The sequence below is a fragment of the Ambystoma mexicanum genome, chromosome 1q (genome assembly GCF_040938575.1).
Source record: "Ambystoma mexicanum isolate Mex_15411 chromosome 1q, UKY_AmexF1_1, whole genome shotgun sequence".
NCBI classification, from domain to species: Eukaryota; Metazoa; Chordata; class Amphibia; order Caudata; family Ambystomatidae; genus Ambystoma; species Ambystoma mexicanum.
Window position 1 is genome coordinate 341,172,835 of NC_090922.1, and position 18,458 is coordinate 341,191,292.

Sequence of the window (18,458 nt, forward strand, 5' to 3'; positions counted from 1 at the left end):
GCCCCCCTGCACATGGCAACAAAATTCAACATTTTGGAATAACTTTGGTGCACCTCCCCTCATTCGCAACTAGTAGGCGCCAAAGGCCTAAAAATCAAGTCTACGGTTCGGAACAGGGTACCTGGTTTGAGAAATATCTATTCTTGTTTCTGCCCAGGGGCGTTGCTAGGGGGGGGCTAAGGGGGCTATAGCCCCTGATCTTTTGGTTGTAGCCCCGGAAAGAATCTCAGGAGCTACAGCCAAAAGACTAGCTAGCCCCCAGTCCCAACAGTACCGACATCAGCTTAGCCCCGGGTCTTTTCCAGACCTAGCAACACCCCTGTTTCTGCCCTAGCCTCCAGCGTGTGATCTTGGCCCTCTGCAGCAGAGGACTGGCAGGCCCTTCTTATCACAAGAGCAGGCGCCTGAGACACAGCACAGTGAAATCATCCTTCCCCGTGACGAAGGTCGTCCCTGTTTATGCCGGGGAAATAAAGCAGACGTTTAGTTAAAAGTTTACGTTTTTTTTGTAACTGTTCCTCCTCTGGAAATGAAGCATTATTTTCCCCCTTTTGTTTGCCTCTTTCTTGTTAACATTAAAGAGGAAGAAAGCCGCATAGAGGCCGTGGGAGGGAGGGGGTACCCCGCAGAGCGCCCGGGGAGCTGCCTGTCTACATGGGAACTCTTCGCGACAGACAGCTCCATCTAAGCCCTCGCGCTATAATTGAAATGGCGCGTTTGGCCCGAGGCAGGCAAGCGGAGGGCGATTTTTGCTATAGCAGAAATGCATGTCGATAGACGTCATTTGGTTTTAAAGGCCTCGGGGATAAAGTGGGGGCGGGGGGTTGAAACCGCCGCTTGCACTGCCAGACATTAGCAACCAAAAAAAAAAAAAAAAGAGGGGAGTGGAAACAGCATGATAAAGGGAAACTGCCCTCCCCGCCCCTGGATAAAAGATCACAAATATTGGACACCCCCACCCCTTAACAAAAAATAACTTGAGCCCTGCTCATCAGCAACTTTGAAGGGTCCTGGCCCCTAATTGTCTAACACCCAGTGGAAGCTTTGTGAGAAACGTGCCCTGTGTTACTTATTTGGGAACCCGAAAATGTATGCCTAGTTGAAAACGCCTGGGGAAATATTACATCAGACGAAATGAAAATGATTAAAATCAGCTCCCCCTCTCTTCCGCCCCCATTCTTGCCATTTCCCCCTCTCCCTTCGGTAAAGTCTGCCGGGGGAACCGATGATACTTCGGCTTTATCTCCAGCCTTATTAAACCGTTATCCCCCAAGCAAATAAAAAAAGCCCGTTATAAAGATTTATTTCAGGGGTGGGGGGTAGTTATAGGGGTGGAAAAACCTCCTCCAAACATCTGTATGAGGCAGAAATATCGCATTTTCATCGCAAAATTAAGCCAGGGCGAGAGCTAGGGCTGAGCTAATTGCGGCTTAATCCATTGCCCGGAGGCGTTTGGAAAGCCTTGAGCAAGAATTCTTTTTTTTTCTGTCTGTCGCTCTCTCTTTCCCTTCCCTGCTTTACAGACGGGTTATTTTTTTCCCCTCTTTTTATGCCCTTTCTTCATCTCGCAACAGTCTCGTTTTTTCAGGGCACGGGGAGGAAAAGGGGAGAACTAGGAGCTGATTTTGTTGTGTTTTGTGGCGTTGGGGAACAAGGAAAGCTACTCTCCCTGCGTTCAGCCGGTGGTGAAGGGAAAAAAAAGAAAAAGGAACGAGAGCGAGAGGGAGATTTCTCCTATGTACAAGGTAAGAAGAGGCTCTGCTCGCTGCCGCCGCCGCGTTCACTCCAGGCTGCCGCCGCCGCTCTGCTGGCTCCTAAGCGGGGGGCGGAGGGGGGGGTTGGCTGCCGTGACTGGGGCGAGCGGGCTGAGGTCCTCGGTTCTCTGTAGGAGGGGTGCACGTTTGAATTTTGAAACTGTTTCTGTGGTAAAATGCCTTCCCCTCCTTGTAGCCTTTTCCCTTTTTCGATTACAATACGTTGTTAAGCTTTTAGCTCTGCTGTGTTCTCGTGTACGTGTGTGTGTGTGTGGGGGGGGGGGGCTCTGGCAGATGTGACTGTTTCTTGTTCCTCTGGAGAGCGGCTCAGAGAGGAAGAGTGTTGTCTTTTGATGTGTCCTCGGCTATATGTCAAATAATTAACAACTCTTAAGGTGGCACATGTTTCCTTTTTTTTAAACAACCGTCTGGCCGCCTTATTTTCTCTTCGGCTGTAGTTGAATGGTAAAGGTGTCTGCATGTCTGTGTGTTATTCTTTTTTCCCGCCCAGACACCAACAAAACATTTTTTTCCCATGGTCACAGCGAGACCATTGGTTAGACCTGCCACGCTGCAGCTGGGTGATAATGGGGCATTTATAATGTAATGAGTTGAACAATGAACGATATGTTTTACAGTTTTCTTTTTTATGAATTCGTGTTAATGTACGTAGTCCTAATATTTCTTCCTGGTATTTTCATTCTTGGTTCCTTTATCAAAACAGCCTTGTGCCTAAAATGACACGGTCACTGTTGGGACCTTTTTTGTGTGTGTACCAATCCCCCCCCCCCCCTATGCACAAAGTGGGCTTGCACAATGGAGAAATCGGGTGATTTAGGCGGCGCGAGTGTGTAACATCCTGGCGCCAGTGTGGAGGCGAGTGCTCGTTATTGTGTGCGTGTCTGCGTCTGGGTTTACTGAAAGCGCTCCGGGGCAGCAGCGTGCATCTCGCCCCGCGTATGCCTTCTGTGGGGGCACCCCCTTGGAGAGGAATCATTCTTGGCTATAGAGTTTGGTGGTTGTGGAGCACAGGACTTGGCTGCTTGCTGGGGTGGGTGGCTCGTCACAGGCAGCCCACCTCTCCCGGCTTCCTGCCCTCGGTGTCTGAGAATAAGTAAAGAGACGCCATGTTGTGTGTTTTCTTTATTGACATCTTGACTTCAGGCTGTGAAAACGGGTGTTGGAGAGAGTGGGTCTTCTGGGATCCTAGACGGGGTCCCTGACTAAACTTTATCCAACCAACACAATGGACCAATCATGTCTCGCTCAACTTGTGTGTCCGTTTGGGAGAGACGCCCGTGCAGCGAGTTTTGTAGACCTGGGGGAGTGGGAAGACCCCCTCGAGTTCAGGGGGGCTCCAGCTGTATGTAAATCGGTTGTGTGGAAACTGTGGTAGTTCTGGAGGCACTGTTAGCATTAGTAGGGGGGGGAGACACCGCGACGCACAGCTGGACGCTTCTGGGACAAGTTAACCAGCTGTGTGTCACAGGATCGAGATGCAAGTGTAACTCCCCGCCCAAATGAATGGGCCGGGACAAGATTTGCATGAGCATCTTTCTAGCTCGCCCCAAAAGTCAGAAAGACTGCGGACCAAGCAAGCCTGTCTTGCCAAAACATGAGAAAATGCGACTTCACACGCGCACACTATGTGTCCCGGCCGGGTATCCTAGTGTAATACTAGGCGCTGCCAGGAGACTCACATTTAACTTTATTGCTCCACTTTCAGAGAGGCTAAAACACGAGCATGGCTCCCCCTCCCCGGTTGTAAAAAGAGTGCAACTTAAATGTCCAGGGCACGAACAGCCTCTAAACGGGGAGTTAAACAGCAATGCACGGGCGGGCCACGGGTTGTTATTGAGCCACGGGTGTTTGTGTGTGTATAGACACACCGGGTGCAGAGTATCTGCACTGTACCAAAAGGTCCACATTTGCAAATCCTGTCTTTCGCGACACTGCGTAGACCCAGAAGTGACCCAGAAGAGCACTTTGGATACAAGTTGTGACATTGGTGCCTCTTGAGCATAGTCACGTGGCATTTGTCAAAAATCGCAAGGCACTATCAAAGCCCACTACTTGGGTCCACATACACTGGACGGCCGGGCCGGCCCTTGGGGCATAATTTACCGAGCTTGTGTGGGAGTCGGGATCTGGAGAATAAATGTTGTGGCGACAGAAGCTGCATCTCACAACAACAACAAAGCCCCCAGCGGCTTTGCTCGCGGTGGGGGCAGATGCTTGGCGGTCATCTCGAGGTTGGTGACAGGCCCTGCAGCAAACTGCACTCGGATTTCTGAAGGAAGGCCAGCTGTCTGGCGGGCCCTAGCCGGGGGCGTCAGCTGGGATGAGGCCACACTATCTTCTCCCTCCACTTCCGGTATCCGAAAAGCTGTACAGCATATTGGGCTGGATGTGTTCATCTTGATAGCCAACCCCTAAGCAGGACAGCGAATAACTGAAGCCAGCCCTGTCACTTGCACAGATCATAGCCACACCTGGGTGCACGGAGGCACACCTGTAAAATACTTTTCATGCAAATGGCCCAGCGTTTGGGAACTCCCAGCGTGGAAGTTTTTGAGCAGTATAGCCGTGGGCAGGGGAAAAGACGTACTCATGTTCTAATTGACTTCAACTGAAGAAGGCACGGATTCGACAAGAGGATTGAAAAACCCTTTGGCTACCGCCTGTGCCCTTTATAATATCGAAATCTGTACACTTGACAGGAAGCGTACGTCAATATTTTATAACGATAACTTTCGAAATTGACGCTTTAATCGTGATTGCAGGTTTCACCAAGATATCTTTCAACTTTGTTTAACGCCATTGTCCCGCCTATCAGTACCTCTTGTGCTTTTTTCCTGTTGTGACTCCGGGCATTTTTGCAGCTCCACCCGCAACCTTTCACCCCCTTCCTAGGCCGCCGACCCTGTTCCCTTTGCGGTGCTATTTCTGATTTCTCCCCTCCCCCAAACCCTGTGATAAACAACAACAGTATTGGTTTCCAGGGCCCTCGAGCTACACGCAGACGTGGGCGACTTTTCCACCCCAGAACCCCCCCCCAACTTCCCTGACCTTTGAAGTCTTCCTTTTACAAGGAGATGACATGTATCAGCCGCACAGTGCGTGCATGCTTTAGAGACAGAGAAAGAGAGGGAGGCACCACCCTTGCAACATGTCTGCCGTCTTTCAGCGTTCTCTGCCTCAGGCCCGGCGCCCGCGGGCCCAGAGCTGAATGGAGTTCTTGCAACCGCCTTCTGTTTACCTTTTATGGCTAGAGAAACAGCTTAGAAACGAGGCATCTTCGTGGGGAAACGATTCAGCGAAATGGTCTCAAGCTGCAGCGGCTTAGCTTCTTTAATCGCCCCCAGAGCGTGGAACAACTGGGAGCTCGATGGGAGGCAAAACCATTTTGTCTTCGAAGGCTCGGAGTCGCTCACTCTTCATGGGGACATAGTTTTTACTAGCAGCACTTAGAAGCTACGTTCCCAGGGATAGAAGCACGCGAGCAGGCTCCGATGGGCAATTCTGGCAAATTGAAATCCTCTGATCGATTTTTTGGGGCCTTCCTTGATGGATTTTTGTCTTCAGCGAGTGTCTTTGTCACTGAACTATGTGGGACTAAGTTCTGTTACATTTGATATCAACATCAGGACATAAAGGGTGTAGTAGTTCTGACGTGACCCGAAATACCCCACCCTTAAGCGTGATGGGGGATACTGCTGTCATACTTCTTTTTGAACAATTTGTAAACTGGAATTGTCTTACACCATACAGCCAAATATTACACTCTTGAGTCCTGGCCTCGGTTAAATCACGCCCAGTTAAATCATGGCCCCAGGAAAGGACCTACTTGGTAATGAAATTGAAGTGTTTTCCCATTTAAGGGACATCCTTACAACCCCCCCCTATTTAAAATATTTGTTTTCCTTTCCTTTCAAAATATACTGAGACATCTTGCTTGTGTGCATTGCGTTGAAAGTGATGCTATGTTTTCCTACCTGACACAGTAGTTGGCACATACTGAAATAATCTACTTCTGCCATTAGGTTTAAAAAAGCACCAAGTTTGAGTTTCTAATGGTTGACAGATGGTGGCCAACGTGGAACCACCCAGTTGTTTTGGTGTACAAGTCTCATGACCTGTCACCACTGGCTATGCTAGCTCGTGCCGATAGGAGCTGTAGGACAAAACATGTGGAGGTTGATGGGAAAAATATTGCTGCCATTTTCGGATGAAAAAAAGTGATCCTCTTTTCTTGGTCTGTGTTGAAAGAAACATGTGTGTCAAAAGAATGTTTGCACCTTGTGTGTGTAAATTTGCTAGATTTGACTGCTTGAATACATGCATTTTGCCCTCGTGAGGGGACGCTCTATAGAAACGTCATCGACTCACTAACTTTTGCTTTTATAACACTTTCCTCAAGAACTTGACACCCATCCACACACCAATAAACATTCCCAGCATTTGGCCTTGCTACAAGTAATGTAATTACTGCCCCAGTCCCCGCACCTCCATGTTGCGATGTTGGTGGTGATATGTCAATCCTGACTGTTATTCTGTTCTGAGAAGTAGATGTCTCGGGAGGATAGCTCAGCAGCAACGTGCTCGCCTTGGAAGCAAGACAACACGGAGCAACACAGGTCCGATCCCTGGGTCCGCGCTTGGAAACCTCTGCGTATTAAGTGCGTTATAAATAACCTATCATATGCTGTACGGTTGAACCCTCATACACCCCATGGTCGCCCCTTGTTTCTATTCCAGTCTGCTAGACTTTTGTCCAGTACAGCATTGAGCCCATCCACGTGTGCAATAACATTGTGCCTTATTTCGTTCATTCTGTCCTTTCGTGTTCGTCCATTTCTTTCCTTTCTAAGCGACTCCTTGCAATACCTCATCTAGGACCTTCCTCACTTTATTAATTAATGCAGCCAATCCCTGCATTGATCTTTCTCTCCTATTGCAATCCCTTGTTTACTCAAATTCAATATTTGTGTGGTTTACTGCTTCTGGGCACCCTAGTCTGACTGCACATCTGTCAGACATTACTCGTCACCCTTGTACTCTAAGCGATCTTATGACGCCCTTCTATGCCCTTGAGTTTTTACTTGATGTACAAGGGATTCGGCCTTGCATGGCCATTCCTTGAATTGTCTTTTTCTTCTTCTATCCTGCAGCCAAGCACATTGCTAAACCTGCTTGCTGATCGAATAATATACTCCACCTTCTTTGTGCCTGTTACAATATTAGGCCTTACATACTAGTTGTAAAGTTGTCCACACTCATGAAAATTACCTAAATACACTCTCTTTTTTTTTTTGTGCTCAGCTAACTTGAAATCACACCCTTTGGCCATTCGATATCTCTCTACCCTTCCAACGTTACCTCTTATGCCTTTCAGCACTTTACCTCAACCAGTTCTGGCGTCTTCTGCCTCCGGGGTTTTCCCTAACTACTTTACCATCTTCTACCCACCACTTTATGACCCGGTGTCCTGGAAAACTCACTTGTGCAGCACCCTTTCCCCTATTCGAGTCATTGATGTCAACAGAGGTAAAAGATGGTGCATTACAAATTACTCCCCAAGCACCTGAACTTTGCCAGCATATGCAGCAATGGAACCATTATGGTGTAAACGAACCACAAAAACCTACTGAACTTTCCTTGCTTCTTCCCAGTTTTTCTTATAGATCCCCCTCTACTTAGTGTCCTGCGAGCCTGCTCACAGCACTCTGCAAAGGGAACTCTGCACCCCTGATGGCCATCTTCTACCCTCTCTCCTCCTGTGCCTCTCCTCTCTACTTACTACCGCTGCCCTTGACGCTCCTCAACATGCTCCTCCCCATACAGACCTCTCCCTAAACCTTATTCGCGTTTCTTCACGCTAGCTCTCACAATCCAAAATGTCTTGTGGATGCTTCCACTTGACTCACCATTATTACTATTTTACGCAATCCTGGTGATCCCACACTCTGCTTCGTGGGGTAGGCTGATTTCATTTCAAACATGCAAACAGCATCTGTCTCGATACTTGTTCTTGGGGCTGTTAATATCTGTTTAAACTGTCCAACAAATAAAGAATCTCTTGCTTTCTCTAACCTATATGACTCTCTTGTCATGAAGATCAGCCCCAACTCACATTGGCAGCCAAACACTTGATGCCATCCTTTCAACACTGAACTTCGTCCTGTCTTACGCTACAGTCACCAATGTCCCATGGTCGGAAACAAGCTGAACTGGCTAGTTTCCAGAAAAAGCCCTCGTTACCCCCATGGGAACCAAGGCTGCAGAGAAATTAGACACATGAGAAGAGTGACCCCAGCATCCTTTTAAGCAACATTTCCATCCTCATCTTTGCACACAGGCTCAAATGATACTATATTGGACGAGCTTAATCTTGAGTTTACTGAATCTCTTAATACTCTTGCTCCTGTCATTAAAAAAATCAAGCCTCCTTCCAAGATCAACATTCGGTTCGGATTTGCAGCACTCCAGAAAGCAATCGGAGCACTCGAACAACCGACCGCTTACTCTTTGCCTTCTTGGATCTTGGAACTGTGTCTAAGCATGAGTTTTGTGATATCAATCGTCTTGTGGGAGTATAGCGAGACAGTCAGTGGGATAAGACTGAGGGTTTTCGCTACAAAAGGCTTTGTTCCTTTCTTCTGAATTGATCCCTGTTGGTTAAATTAGGCACTCTCACTTCACCACGTTCATTGATTGCTTATGAAGTCCCACAGAGCTTGTTCCTGCCGCCACTCCTTTACATCGTAGCTCTCGCAGCCCTTATTCGGCAAATAGCTTTTTTTTCTTTCTAAACTATGCATATGACACACACATCCTCGTGAAGCTATCTGAGTTCAGAGAGAGGGTTATTCACAGATCCTGATGGACTGCTTACTAGCCACTGACGGATGGATGGATGGATGGGAATGTTCTAAAGATTAATCCCAGTAAGAAGAGAGGTGCCATCTTTCAAGACAGTAGCTACCCTCATGGAGTTCACTGTTCTGGCTGGGTAGCTTTGTTGTGAGCTCTACGTCTTCTCTACCTGTGAGAAATGTGGGCATCGTGATGGACTTTGACCTCTCACTCACCTCTTGGATATCTACAGTGGTAAAGTCATGTTTCTTTAACATGAGAAAACTCAGGCACTTTCTCCCCATTCCTTAGTTCCCCACATGTTTACGGCAGCCAGTGCACTGGTATCTTGATTCTGGATTCCAAGAATAGCATTTTTTTGGGCTCACCAGCAAGACATAGGGCACGCCTGTAGCGAGGACAAAATACGTCAGCCATGCTTTTTTTGAGGATTCACAAATTCAAACATATATTCCCCCCTCCCCCCCGAAGGGCAGCATTACACCGACTACCTGGAAGATCCAGCAGAGCGGTCTTCAAGTAGATGTGCTTAACACATGATGCCTTTTGTAGCAAAAACCCTCAGTCTTATCCCACTGACTGTCTCTCTATACTCCCACAAGACGATTGATATCACAAAACCCATGCCTAGACACAGTTCCAGGATCCAAGCCCGATATGCCTATAGTGCTAGAAACCCTCAGGGATTATGGCATGTGCTAGGGAGTGCAAGTAAACTGGGGTGAATCACGCCTATTTCCTCTGTATGATATACAAGGTCCCCAGATCGCTTATCAACCAACCTTACTCCTCACATGGACACCTACAGCGTGTGCTTATTTAGTGTGTATTGAAGTCTTTGAGACCAGCTACAACACAATGCCAGGGTGCTGGAGGGGGGCGAGGCCTCTGGAGATTTGGCTACGTTTGACCCTTGACCATGATGGGCAAAGTAGAGGCCTGAGTGAAGTGGTCATCATGCAAACACTACTTTAAGACTTTTACTGTTACTATGGTGTACATTCTGGTCAAGACGTCTAGGAATATGGATCCTTACTAAACAGAAAGGGGGCTCGAAAAGTGCAAAGTGTCTCTGAAGCTTCTGAAAAGTCCATGAAAGCGGGGGAGTTGAGGTTCATCTCCCCCGCTACAGAACGTAGTGCAATGGTTCACCACGACCAACACCCTGGATTCCAGATTGCTGGGTGAAACCCGGATGAAGCGACAGCTACATTGACTGGAGAGGGTCTGGCCAATAAGTTATAAGAAATAAAAACAAGTGATAAACAATGCCCCATCCTGCCTCTTCCTAAATGTATTCAAGCGGCCGATCATCTGATTTGCACTGCTGGAAAAATGGCGGTTGCATATTGGGTGGACATTTATATTTGGGAGGGAAACGTATGACATTCTCTGACATGGGGGCATGGTGTAATATCCCTCAGGGTTACTTTCCAGTATTCTCGAGGCCAAGTAAAGCAGTTAAGGGGCTTTGGCTCTGATTCCCAGATGGGCAGGAGTCGTCCAATGGGCATCACTGCCGAACCGTTTAGACTTGGAGGAACCCGCTCCTGTCCTAAAGTCACAATTTCAATCACATAGAGTCTGCTTGCTACCAAGCTTGCAGGCCTTACACGGAAATGTCCACAAGATGAAGGAAAAGGCTCAAAAGCAATATGATATCGCCTATCGTATTAAGTATAGGGCAGTGCTTAAATGATGTCATAATGCCATTCGGAAGGCCACGCAGGGTTATTGGTGAATGTTGATCACCCTGGGCGGGCATCAACTGCCTTTGAAGGGATTTTAGCTAACCGCAACAACTCCTTTGGCCAAAGTGCCTTTTACAAGCCAGTTCGCCTTCCAACAATCCCTGAAAGAATGTAGCCTCTTGTTTTTACAAACAAAATAAGAGGAGACCTAGAGATGACTGCTAAGCCGATTGCCTCTTCAAATGCAAGGTGCACTCAGGTTGCACGATGCCAGCTGCCCCCCTCCCGCCCCCGGCACATGAAAGCATTCTCGCGCACTTTGAGTCAAGTGCAGATCGCTGGGCCCTTCAAGACTGCGCAGAGACTAATTCCTACAGAGGTGTGGGTACCGGGTGGCTTTAAAGGGGTCTGATTAAGCACCTTTTGAAGAAACCCTCCCTCGGGCCTTCATTACTGGGGAACTACAACCCACTGGCCCCACGTGCACGGTTTTGGAAAGTGGGGCAGTACAAGTGCTTCAGTCCCACCTGGAGGCATATCGGATCCTGGGTGTTATTTAGTTGGGATTCGGACCCGGACAGTGGCAGCTCGACCTGACAGTCATGGATGATGTTGGCTAATACTGATGGCAGCAGGCTTACCCTGCTGCTGCTGCTGCTGCTACTCTAGCTCTCCGCGGCTTTAGACGCATTTGACTTTGCGATTGTGTCTTGAATTGTAATCCAAAAGAAGATTGTGGTGTAATAGAGTGCACCACCACTAACGTGCATGTGGATCCCTGCAACAGCCTCTGGGCTTGCTCTCGTGCAACCCTCCTACACTGCAGAGGTGGAATCACCTTTAAGGTTTTAATTATCGTGCAGGCTCCTGGCTAGCTGAAGGAACATCTAATGAGACCAATGCTTACGGCACCTTTACATCTTGGGGTCATCCCTAGACTCGCTGCTCTGTCTGAGGATGCCTGCTTTTGAACACCTTGCCCACCCACAATCCAGAGAAAGTGGGCAATAGGACACCCCGGTCACTTTTAAGAGAACATCAACCATTTACAGGAAATCGGGTTCCTGAAGACTCTACCAGATCTGAATAAATGGCCCTTTGGAAACGAGAAACAGATGGAGCACCTTTCTGAGAAGGCCAGATAATGCCTGTTAAGGAATGTTTACGTGACCTGGTACATCATGACATGACTTTTGGGGAGCAGGGACTATCCCGCTTTGGTAATGGTTTGTCTGCATGTAAACTATTGGCAGGAGAGTGACCAACGAGAAACACTGGATGTTCAAGATCTCACAGACACATTGCTCGGGAGTTGGAGCAGGGGGGGGGAGGAGTTATAGCCCTGGGTCTTTTGGTTGTAGCCCTGGATAGAAGGTCAGGAGCTACAACCAAAAGGCAAGCTAGCCCGAGTCCCCCCATAAATTCACATTGTGCAGCTCGTGGTGGCATTCAGTACCTGAACACAGCTGGGTCTGTGACGTCATGAACACATGCATCCACTACAGGGATCTGTGTTTGGCCTCAAGATCACAGGCTCTGATCCCAGCAGGTGCACTCAGCCCATCATCTTTCCGTGGTCGATAAAATGGGTACCATTGAGTGTGGTGTTACAAACATCTGTTTATTGTTTATAGCGCCAAGATATCCCTGTGAATGTGAACGTGTACACTACAAAATACACCAGTTATGCTATGAGAAAGCATCGCTGCGCGTAGCAAGAACAAAATCTGAGAGTTCACTGAAAAAGTAGCCAATAGATGGGGCTCCTCCTTAAGCCTGTCAGTGTGTGATACGGCAGCGCGATCCAGAAAACTGTTTGCAGCGAGCAGTAAAAAACAGATGGAGGACCTGCCGCCAACTACTCGTGATTCAAAGGGTGCATGCTTTAGAAGGTGGCAGAGAAAACGGCATAAAGGGCCCCGGTTGTGGCCTACCAATTCATTATTCCTTGGCAACACAACACAGTCAGTCACTGGGACTGGGTTGGAGAGCATGCCAAAAAAAAGTGTGGGAGAGTTGCAGCCACTCAGAGCCCCCAAACATAGACTTATCTCCAGTGCCAGTGAAGCAAAAACAAAAACCTTAGAGGCTGAGATCCTGCGTCTGAGATTTAACAGCGGGTGTGGAAAGTTAGGGGTGAGCAATTGGCACCATGATTCATTGGGTGGCAAGGCGAAAGGGGCAGGGATAGTGTTGTTTTTATGGAGTTGAAGACTTTACCCCAGGTGGGACGCAGGTGCCAGCTATGCATGGATTCTCCTTGCATGAATAGTCGACTAGTAGGAGTGTTTTGAAGAGTCCTGTCCGCAAGAACTCCCAAGTGGCTGTGAGGGCACCACCAAGGAACTGTTGCCGGTGTAACGTCATTTCTTGCTACCTGTCAGAAAATCCTACCGACAGCAGGCATTGAGCAACCCACCCAGAGGTAGGAGAAAGTAATGGTTTAGGAAAATCTGCCAGCCTGACCTGTCATTTTTTCCTACCCATCAGAAAATCCTACCGACAGCAGGCATTGAGCAACCCACCCAGGGGTAGGAAAAAGTGACGGGGTAGGAAAATCTGACAGCCTGACCTGTCATTTTTTCCTACCCGTCAGAAAATCTCCTACCGAGAGCAGGCATTGGGCAACCCACCCAGGGGTAGGAAAAAGTGACGGCGTAGGAAATATGACAGCCTGACCTGTCATTTTTTCCTACCTGTCAGAAAATCCTACAGAGAGCAGGCATTGGGCAACCCACCCAGGGGTAGGAAAAAGTGACAGGGTAGGAAATATGAAAGCCTGACCTGTCATTTTTTTCCTACCCGTCAGAAAATCCTACCGACCGCAGGCATTGGGCAACCCACCCAGGGATAGGAAAAAGTGACAGGGTGGGAAAATCTGACAGCCTGTCCCGTCATTTTTTTCCTACCCCTCAGAAAATCCTACAGAGAGCAGGCATTGGGCAACCCACCCAGGGGTAGGAAAAAGTGACGGGGTAGGAAATATGACAGCCTGACCTGTCATTTTTTCCTACCTGTCAGAAAATCCTACAGAGAGCAAGCATTGGGCAACCCACCCAGGGGTAGGAAAAAGTGACGGGGTAGGAAAATCTGACAGCCTGACCTGTCATTTTTTTCCTACCCGTCAGAAAATCCTACCGACAGCAGGCATTGAGCAACCCACCCAGGGGTAGGAAAAAGTGACGGGGTAGGAAAATCTGACAGCCTGACCTGTCATTTTTTCCTACCCGTCAGAAAATCTCCTACCGAGAGCAGGCATTGGGCAACCCACCCAGGGGTAGGAAAAAGTGACGGCGTAGGAAATATGACAGCCTGACCTGTCATTTTTTCCTACCTGTCAGAAAATCCTACAGAGAGCAGGCATTGGGCAACCCACCCAGGGGTAGGAAAAAGTGACAGGGTAGGAAATATGAAAGCCTGACCTGTCATTTTTTTCCTACCCGTCAGAAAATCCTACCGACCGCAGGCATTGGGCAACCCACCCAGGGATAGGAAAAAGTGACAGGGTGGGAAAATCTGACAGCCTGTCCCGTCATTTTTTTCCTACCCCTCAGAAAATCCTACAGAGAGCAGGCATTGGGCAACCCACCCAGGGGTAGGAAAAAGTGACGGGGTAGGAAATATGACAGCCTGACCTGTCATTTTTTCCTACCTGTCAGAAAATCCTACAGAGAGCAAGCATTGGGCAACCCACCCAGGGGTAGGAAAAAGTGACGGGGTAGGAAAATCTGACAGCCTGACCTGTCATTTTTTTCCTACCCGTCAGAAAATCCTACCGACAGCAGGCATTGGGCAACCCACCCATTTGTTGGTGGGTAAAGGAATGACCGTAAGCGCCACATGTGATGTTTGTCACTCAAGAACCAGACGCCAAACTCTGCACTGAGCAGACAGAGATACTGAGCAGACACAGGCAGTGATGTAAGTAGAAGGAGTCCATATCAAATAGACAATGCTGAAATTCAGCACCAAAGTGTGAAAAATAGTTCAGTTTGTTTCAACATTACCAACAGCATTAAAATTGGTGTGGTTCATTCTGTGTGTCCAGTGGGAAAATGTCTGAGTGGAGACCTTCCAGTGGCAGTGCAGTAACAATGGGAGCAGACTTGCTGACCAATAGCTTAGCATTCTACATGAAGCAGCAATACATGTCTTAACCTGTAACTACCACCGACTGAGATTGCTGAATTTGGGTGTTGGCTCCAGGAAAAGCAGGAACACAGCACCCCCTCCCCCATTGCCCCCTCATCCTTATGCCCCATACAGGCCCTGACTGCCGCCAATTTGTCCTCCAGGTCCCTCTGTGTCTCCCCCATCGACTTTGCTTGTCTTTTCCTGTGCCCTTATGCCTTAACAGTCAACCCTGATCCAAAGCCCTCCTTCCCTAATCCCTGAATCAGACCTCCCCTTACCCTGCACAATACCCCCCCTTTAAACCCGCTGCCTGCTCCTTTTTCATAATCCATACCACTGCTTCTCACCCCCTTTGAAGTCAGTAAGCCTTCACAAAGAAATTATCTCCGTTATGGTTTGGTCCTTAACGGAAATAATTTCTTTATGAAGTCAGAGTGACTTCAAGAAGAAACAATGGGCATCATTACGGGTTTGGCGGTAACCGTGCCGTTGCTACCGGCAGGTGGCCGCCGGATCTGTAATGATTTACTGGTGCCTGACCCTCTTCCCCCTGTTGCCCCCAAACCTACGGATTAACTTAACTTGGCTTTGCTTAGCGTGTGATGTCTACTTGAGCACAGTTTTGTAGAACACTTAGATAATAAGTATTTCTAGAACAGCCGAGAACTTTGCTTCATACGGCAGTAACCTAAATTACTTTGCACGCTGTTACGTCCCCCCGCCCCCACGCTAGGTACATGGGATAAGTATTCCACTAATTCAAAGGTATATTGTCCAGTCGGGTAATTATGTGATTTGCATTGACAGTCACTGTGCGACTGGTTTTCTGGCCAGAATGTTCCAATTAGGTCTACCCATCTATCTACACATCCATCTCAGTAGAGCTCTGTGCCCCTATGCACTTGCACGTTCTCAATGTCACTGGGCCTAGTAAGATCGCTGTTTCGTTCCCCCCTGTTCACCTCCCTCGCCTTGTCATGGCAAAACGTGTAAACTTCCCACAAGAGAGGACCCCCGCACCTGTGAACGGTCCTACCAGACCCCAATACACAAGTACTAACTAGGGCTGTACCGAATAGCATATTTAGTATTCGGCCGGATACCGAATAGTTTGTCAACTATTCGGCCGGAGCCGAATAGTGAGCCGAATAGTTTGTTTTTTTTTAGGCCCCCCCTATGCAATACAATCTCGGGCCACCGGCTTTGGCCCGGTGGCCCGACAAACAACATTATTGCGGTGAGGCCGCGGGGGTTCCCTGAGGCCCCGCGGCCTCACCGTGGTGAGGGGGATGGGGGCCGGAGGCCGCCGGGGTCGGCAAAGTGCCCCGGCGGCCTCATGAGTCTGGGGGGCCGCTCCTGTAGGAGCGGCCCCCCAATGCAAAATAAACGTCGGGCCACCGGCTTTGCACCGGTGGCCCGACAAACAAAACATTATTGCGGTGAGGCCGCGGGGGTTCCCTGAGGCCCCGCGGCCTCACCGTGGTGAGGGGGATGGGGGGCACCGAGGCCGCCGGGGTCGGCAAAGTGCCCCGGCGGCCTCATGAGTCTGGGGGGGCCGCTCCTGTAGGAGCGGCCCCTCAATGCAAAATAAACGTCGGGCCACCGGCTTTGCACCGGTGGCCCGACAAACAAAACATTATTGCGGTGAGGCCGCGGGGGTTCCCTGAGGCCCCGCGGCCTCACCGTGATGAGGGGGTATGGGGGGGGGGGGGCGTCACTTACCTGGTGATTGGGTCCGGGTGCTGGCATAGGAAGTGAGGGACGGGAAGAACTGTTCCCTTCCCTCGCTTCCTATTTCAACACGTTAGGCTGTGGTCAGACTGCAGAAGCCAATAGGCAAACAGCTTGTTTGGCTTCTGCAGCCTGAACACTGTCAAACATTCTATGATTGGCTGTCATCTCCCAAACAGGGAGAGGGCAGCTAATCATAGAAAGTGGACTTCGGCTTCGAGTCCCTAAACAGAAACTATTCTGCCGAAGCCGGATAGCTGTATTTCAGCCGAACTTCGGCAGAATAGGGACTCGAAGCCGAAGTTCGGTACAGCCCTAGTACTAACACCTCGAAACTGTAATGGAAACCACAAATGCTACTTCCAAACAGTTAACACGCTTCCCCTCATATACGGGGAGGTAAGCAGACACTGATAACATATCATAGCATCGTCCATTACCCTCCAGGCAGAAGCAGAAAACACATATGCACATTACTGTCACCCCTAGGTGGACTGGCCTATAGGGAACTCTGGAGATTACCCGTTGGGCCTCCGCACCCTGGCCCTCTTTATGTGGCATTCCCACATTTTTCGTCGGAAAAGCCTTGGGCTTGCTGAAAATGAGTAATATGGGGCCACTTTGAATATTACTTCCAGGGCCTCTTTTAATTCCCACTCCACCCCTGCAGTGCCATCTACGAACAGACCAAAAGCATTCCATACGCAATAACTGACACTTCCAAATAGATTCGGAACCCTTGAGCGGTCGGAGGCAGCGCTTAGAAACAGATCACCAAACGCTAGCTGTGTACGCCCCACAGTATGACGATGAGCTGGGGCCATTTATCTTTTTGCTGTTGCAAGCAGCGCAGGATACCGTACCGTGCAACGCTGTGAGCTTTTGTCGCGCCTTGCAGCTAAGCATCAGTTTTAAGCACTATACAAAGAAGCCTAAGGGCACATCTTCATGCACTGCTCGGGTGCCAGGTAACATGGTACTGCCATTTGCAATGGCCTACTGGTGGCACATGTTCTCTATGCACTGGTTAATAGGTGGTCATGTGTTTCTCGTCAGTGCAGCTCCAATTTCTGTGCTCGTGCGTGGGCGCACAAGTCACTGCAAAACGTCTTGCACTAGTGCAAAATTGATGCCAACGGGCAATCTAACCTTTGGTGTTTATGTTTAAAGTTAGGGTTGCCATCCCAGGTACAACTCAATCTCTGTGGACCAGTTCGTTTCCAGCCCCAAGCCTTCCTTTTGTAAACCTTGATAATCTGCTAAATGTCATTGAAGCTAATGAATACCACAACCCCCAGAATGCATTTAGTTCTTACACAAAACCCAGACCTGTATGCATTTAGTGATCCAATGTATTTACCATGCCCTAAACCTCATAAAGACACACTGCCTTGGCGGACATTCTACAAAACATGATGATGAAAAGTTTCTCCCGTTTCTCATTCCCGAATTCCCCCCCACTCCACTCTTGCTCTGCCTGCCCATAACTCACTACGCCCTCTACATTCCAGATTTCTTGATCCCCATATCTTGACGCCACTAAGCACCCCTCACCCCTACTACAGCCTGAATTCTCTGCCGCACGCACCCTGGTCCCTGGACCACATGTCTAACTACCAACCTGGCTAGGTGCGTTGCCACAGCCATAAACTTCAGGCGCCAAGCAATACCGGTCTGTTATTTAACGTTTCCTTTTTTGCTTTTATAGCCGGCATGTTTCGGTTAGCACTCACAATAATCAGTATAAATTCTAGCACACAGCCGAGTGCGTTTTAACGGTCAAAAGCCCATGCACTCCAGAACATGCAATGCAACAATATTGCTTCCAGTATAGCGCTCAGGATGAAGCTTTGCAAGTCCCTTTATAATACGCTACAATCCAATACAAACAATCCTGGAGGGTACCATAAATACTCTTCGCCAAAGTCTAGTAGCATGGAGCTGTATGTATGCAGGTCTGCCACGTTATGTGTGCCTTATGTCACCACCAAGGCAGGAAGGATACTTACCTGCAATAACAGCGCGTGGCATTTGCGCCTAGTACAGTTGGCTATGAGGGCAACCAACTGCCTATTCTGTAGCAACGGGGCCTGAGCCACACTGTCTCCGTACATTTGTTTACATTTTCCAGCCGCTTTAAAGACATGTGCCCCACCCTTTTATTTCCCTGTCACGTTCCCGGGCCAGGCCATTAGGTGGCCAGGCCCTCTCCAAATTTATGGCCTGACTTTATTGGACTTTATGGCCCAAAATGATGGTCCTGCGTGGTTTG

General features: G+C 48.9%; 1 protein-coding gene across 2 annotated transcripts in view; it reads left to right on the forward strand.

Annotated features, from left to right (window-relative positions):
* The first annotated feature begins 694 nt into the window (after positions 1–694).
* The window catches only part of KCTD15 (potassium channel tetramerization domain containing 15), a 167,521-nt gene continuing 149,757 nt past the window's right edge, over positions 695–18,458 (forward strand). The window contains exon 1 of one of the 2 annotated variants that reach the window (XM_069639340.1): positions 695–1,745. In XM_069639340.1, the coding sequence (XP_069495441.1) occupies positions 1,737–1,745 (9 nt within the window). In that variant the 5' untranslated portion in view covers positions 695–1,736. Of the gene's footprint in view, positions 1,746–1,869; positions 1,926–18,458 lie in introns of those variants that run through there. The other variant, XM_069639348.1, reaches the window with a different exon arrangement.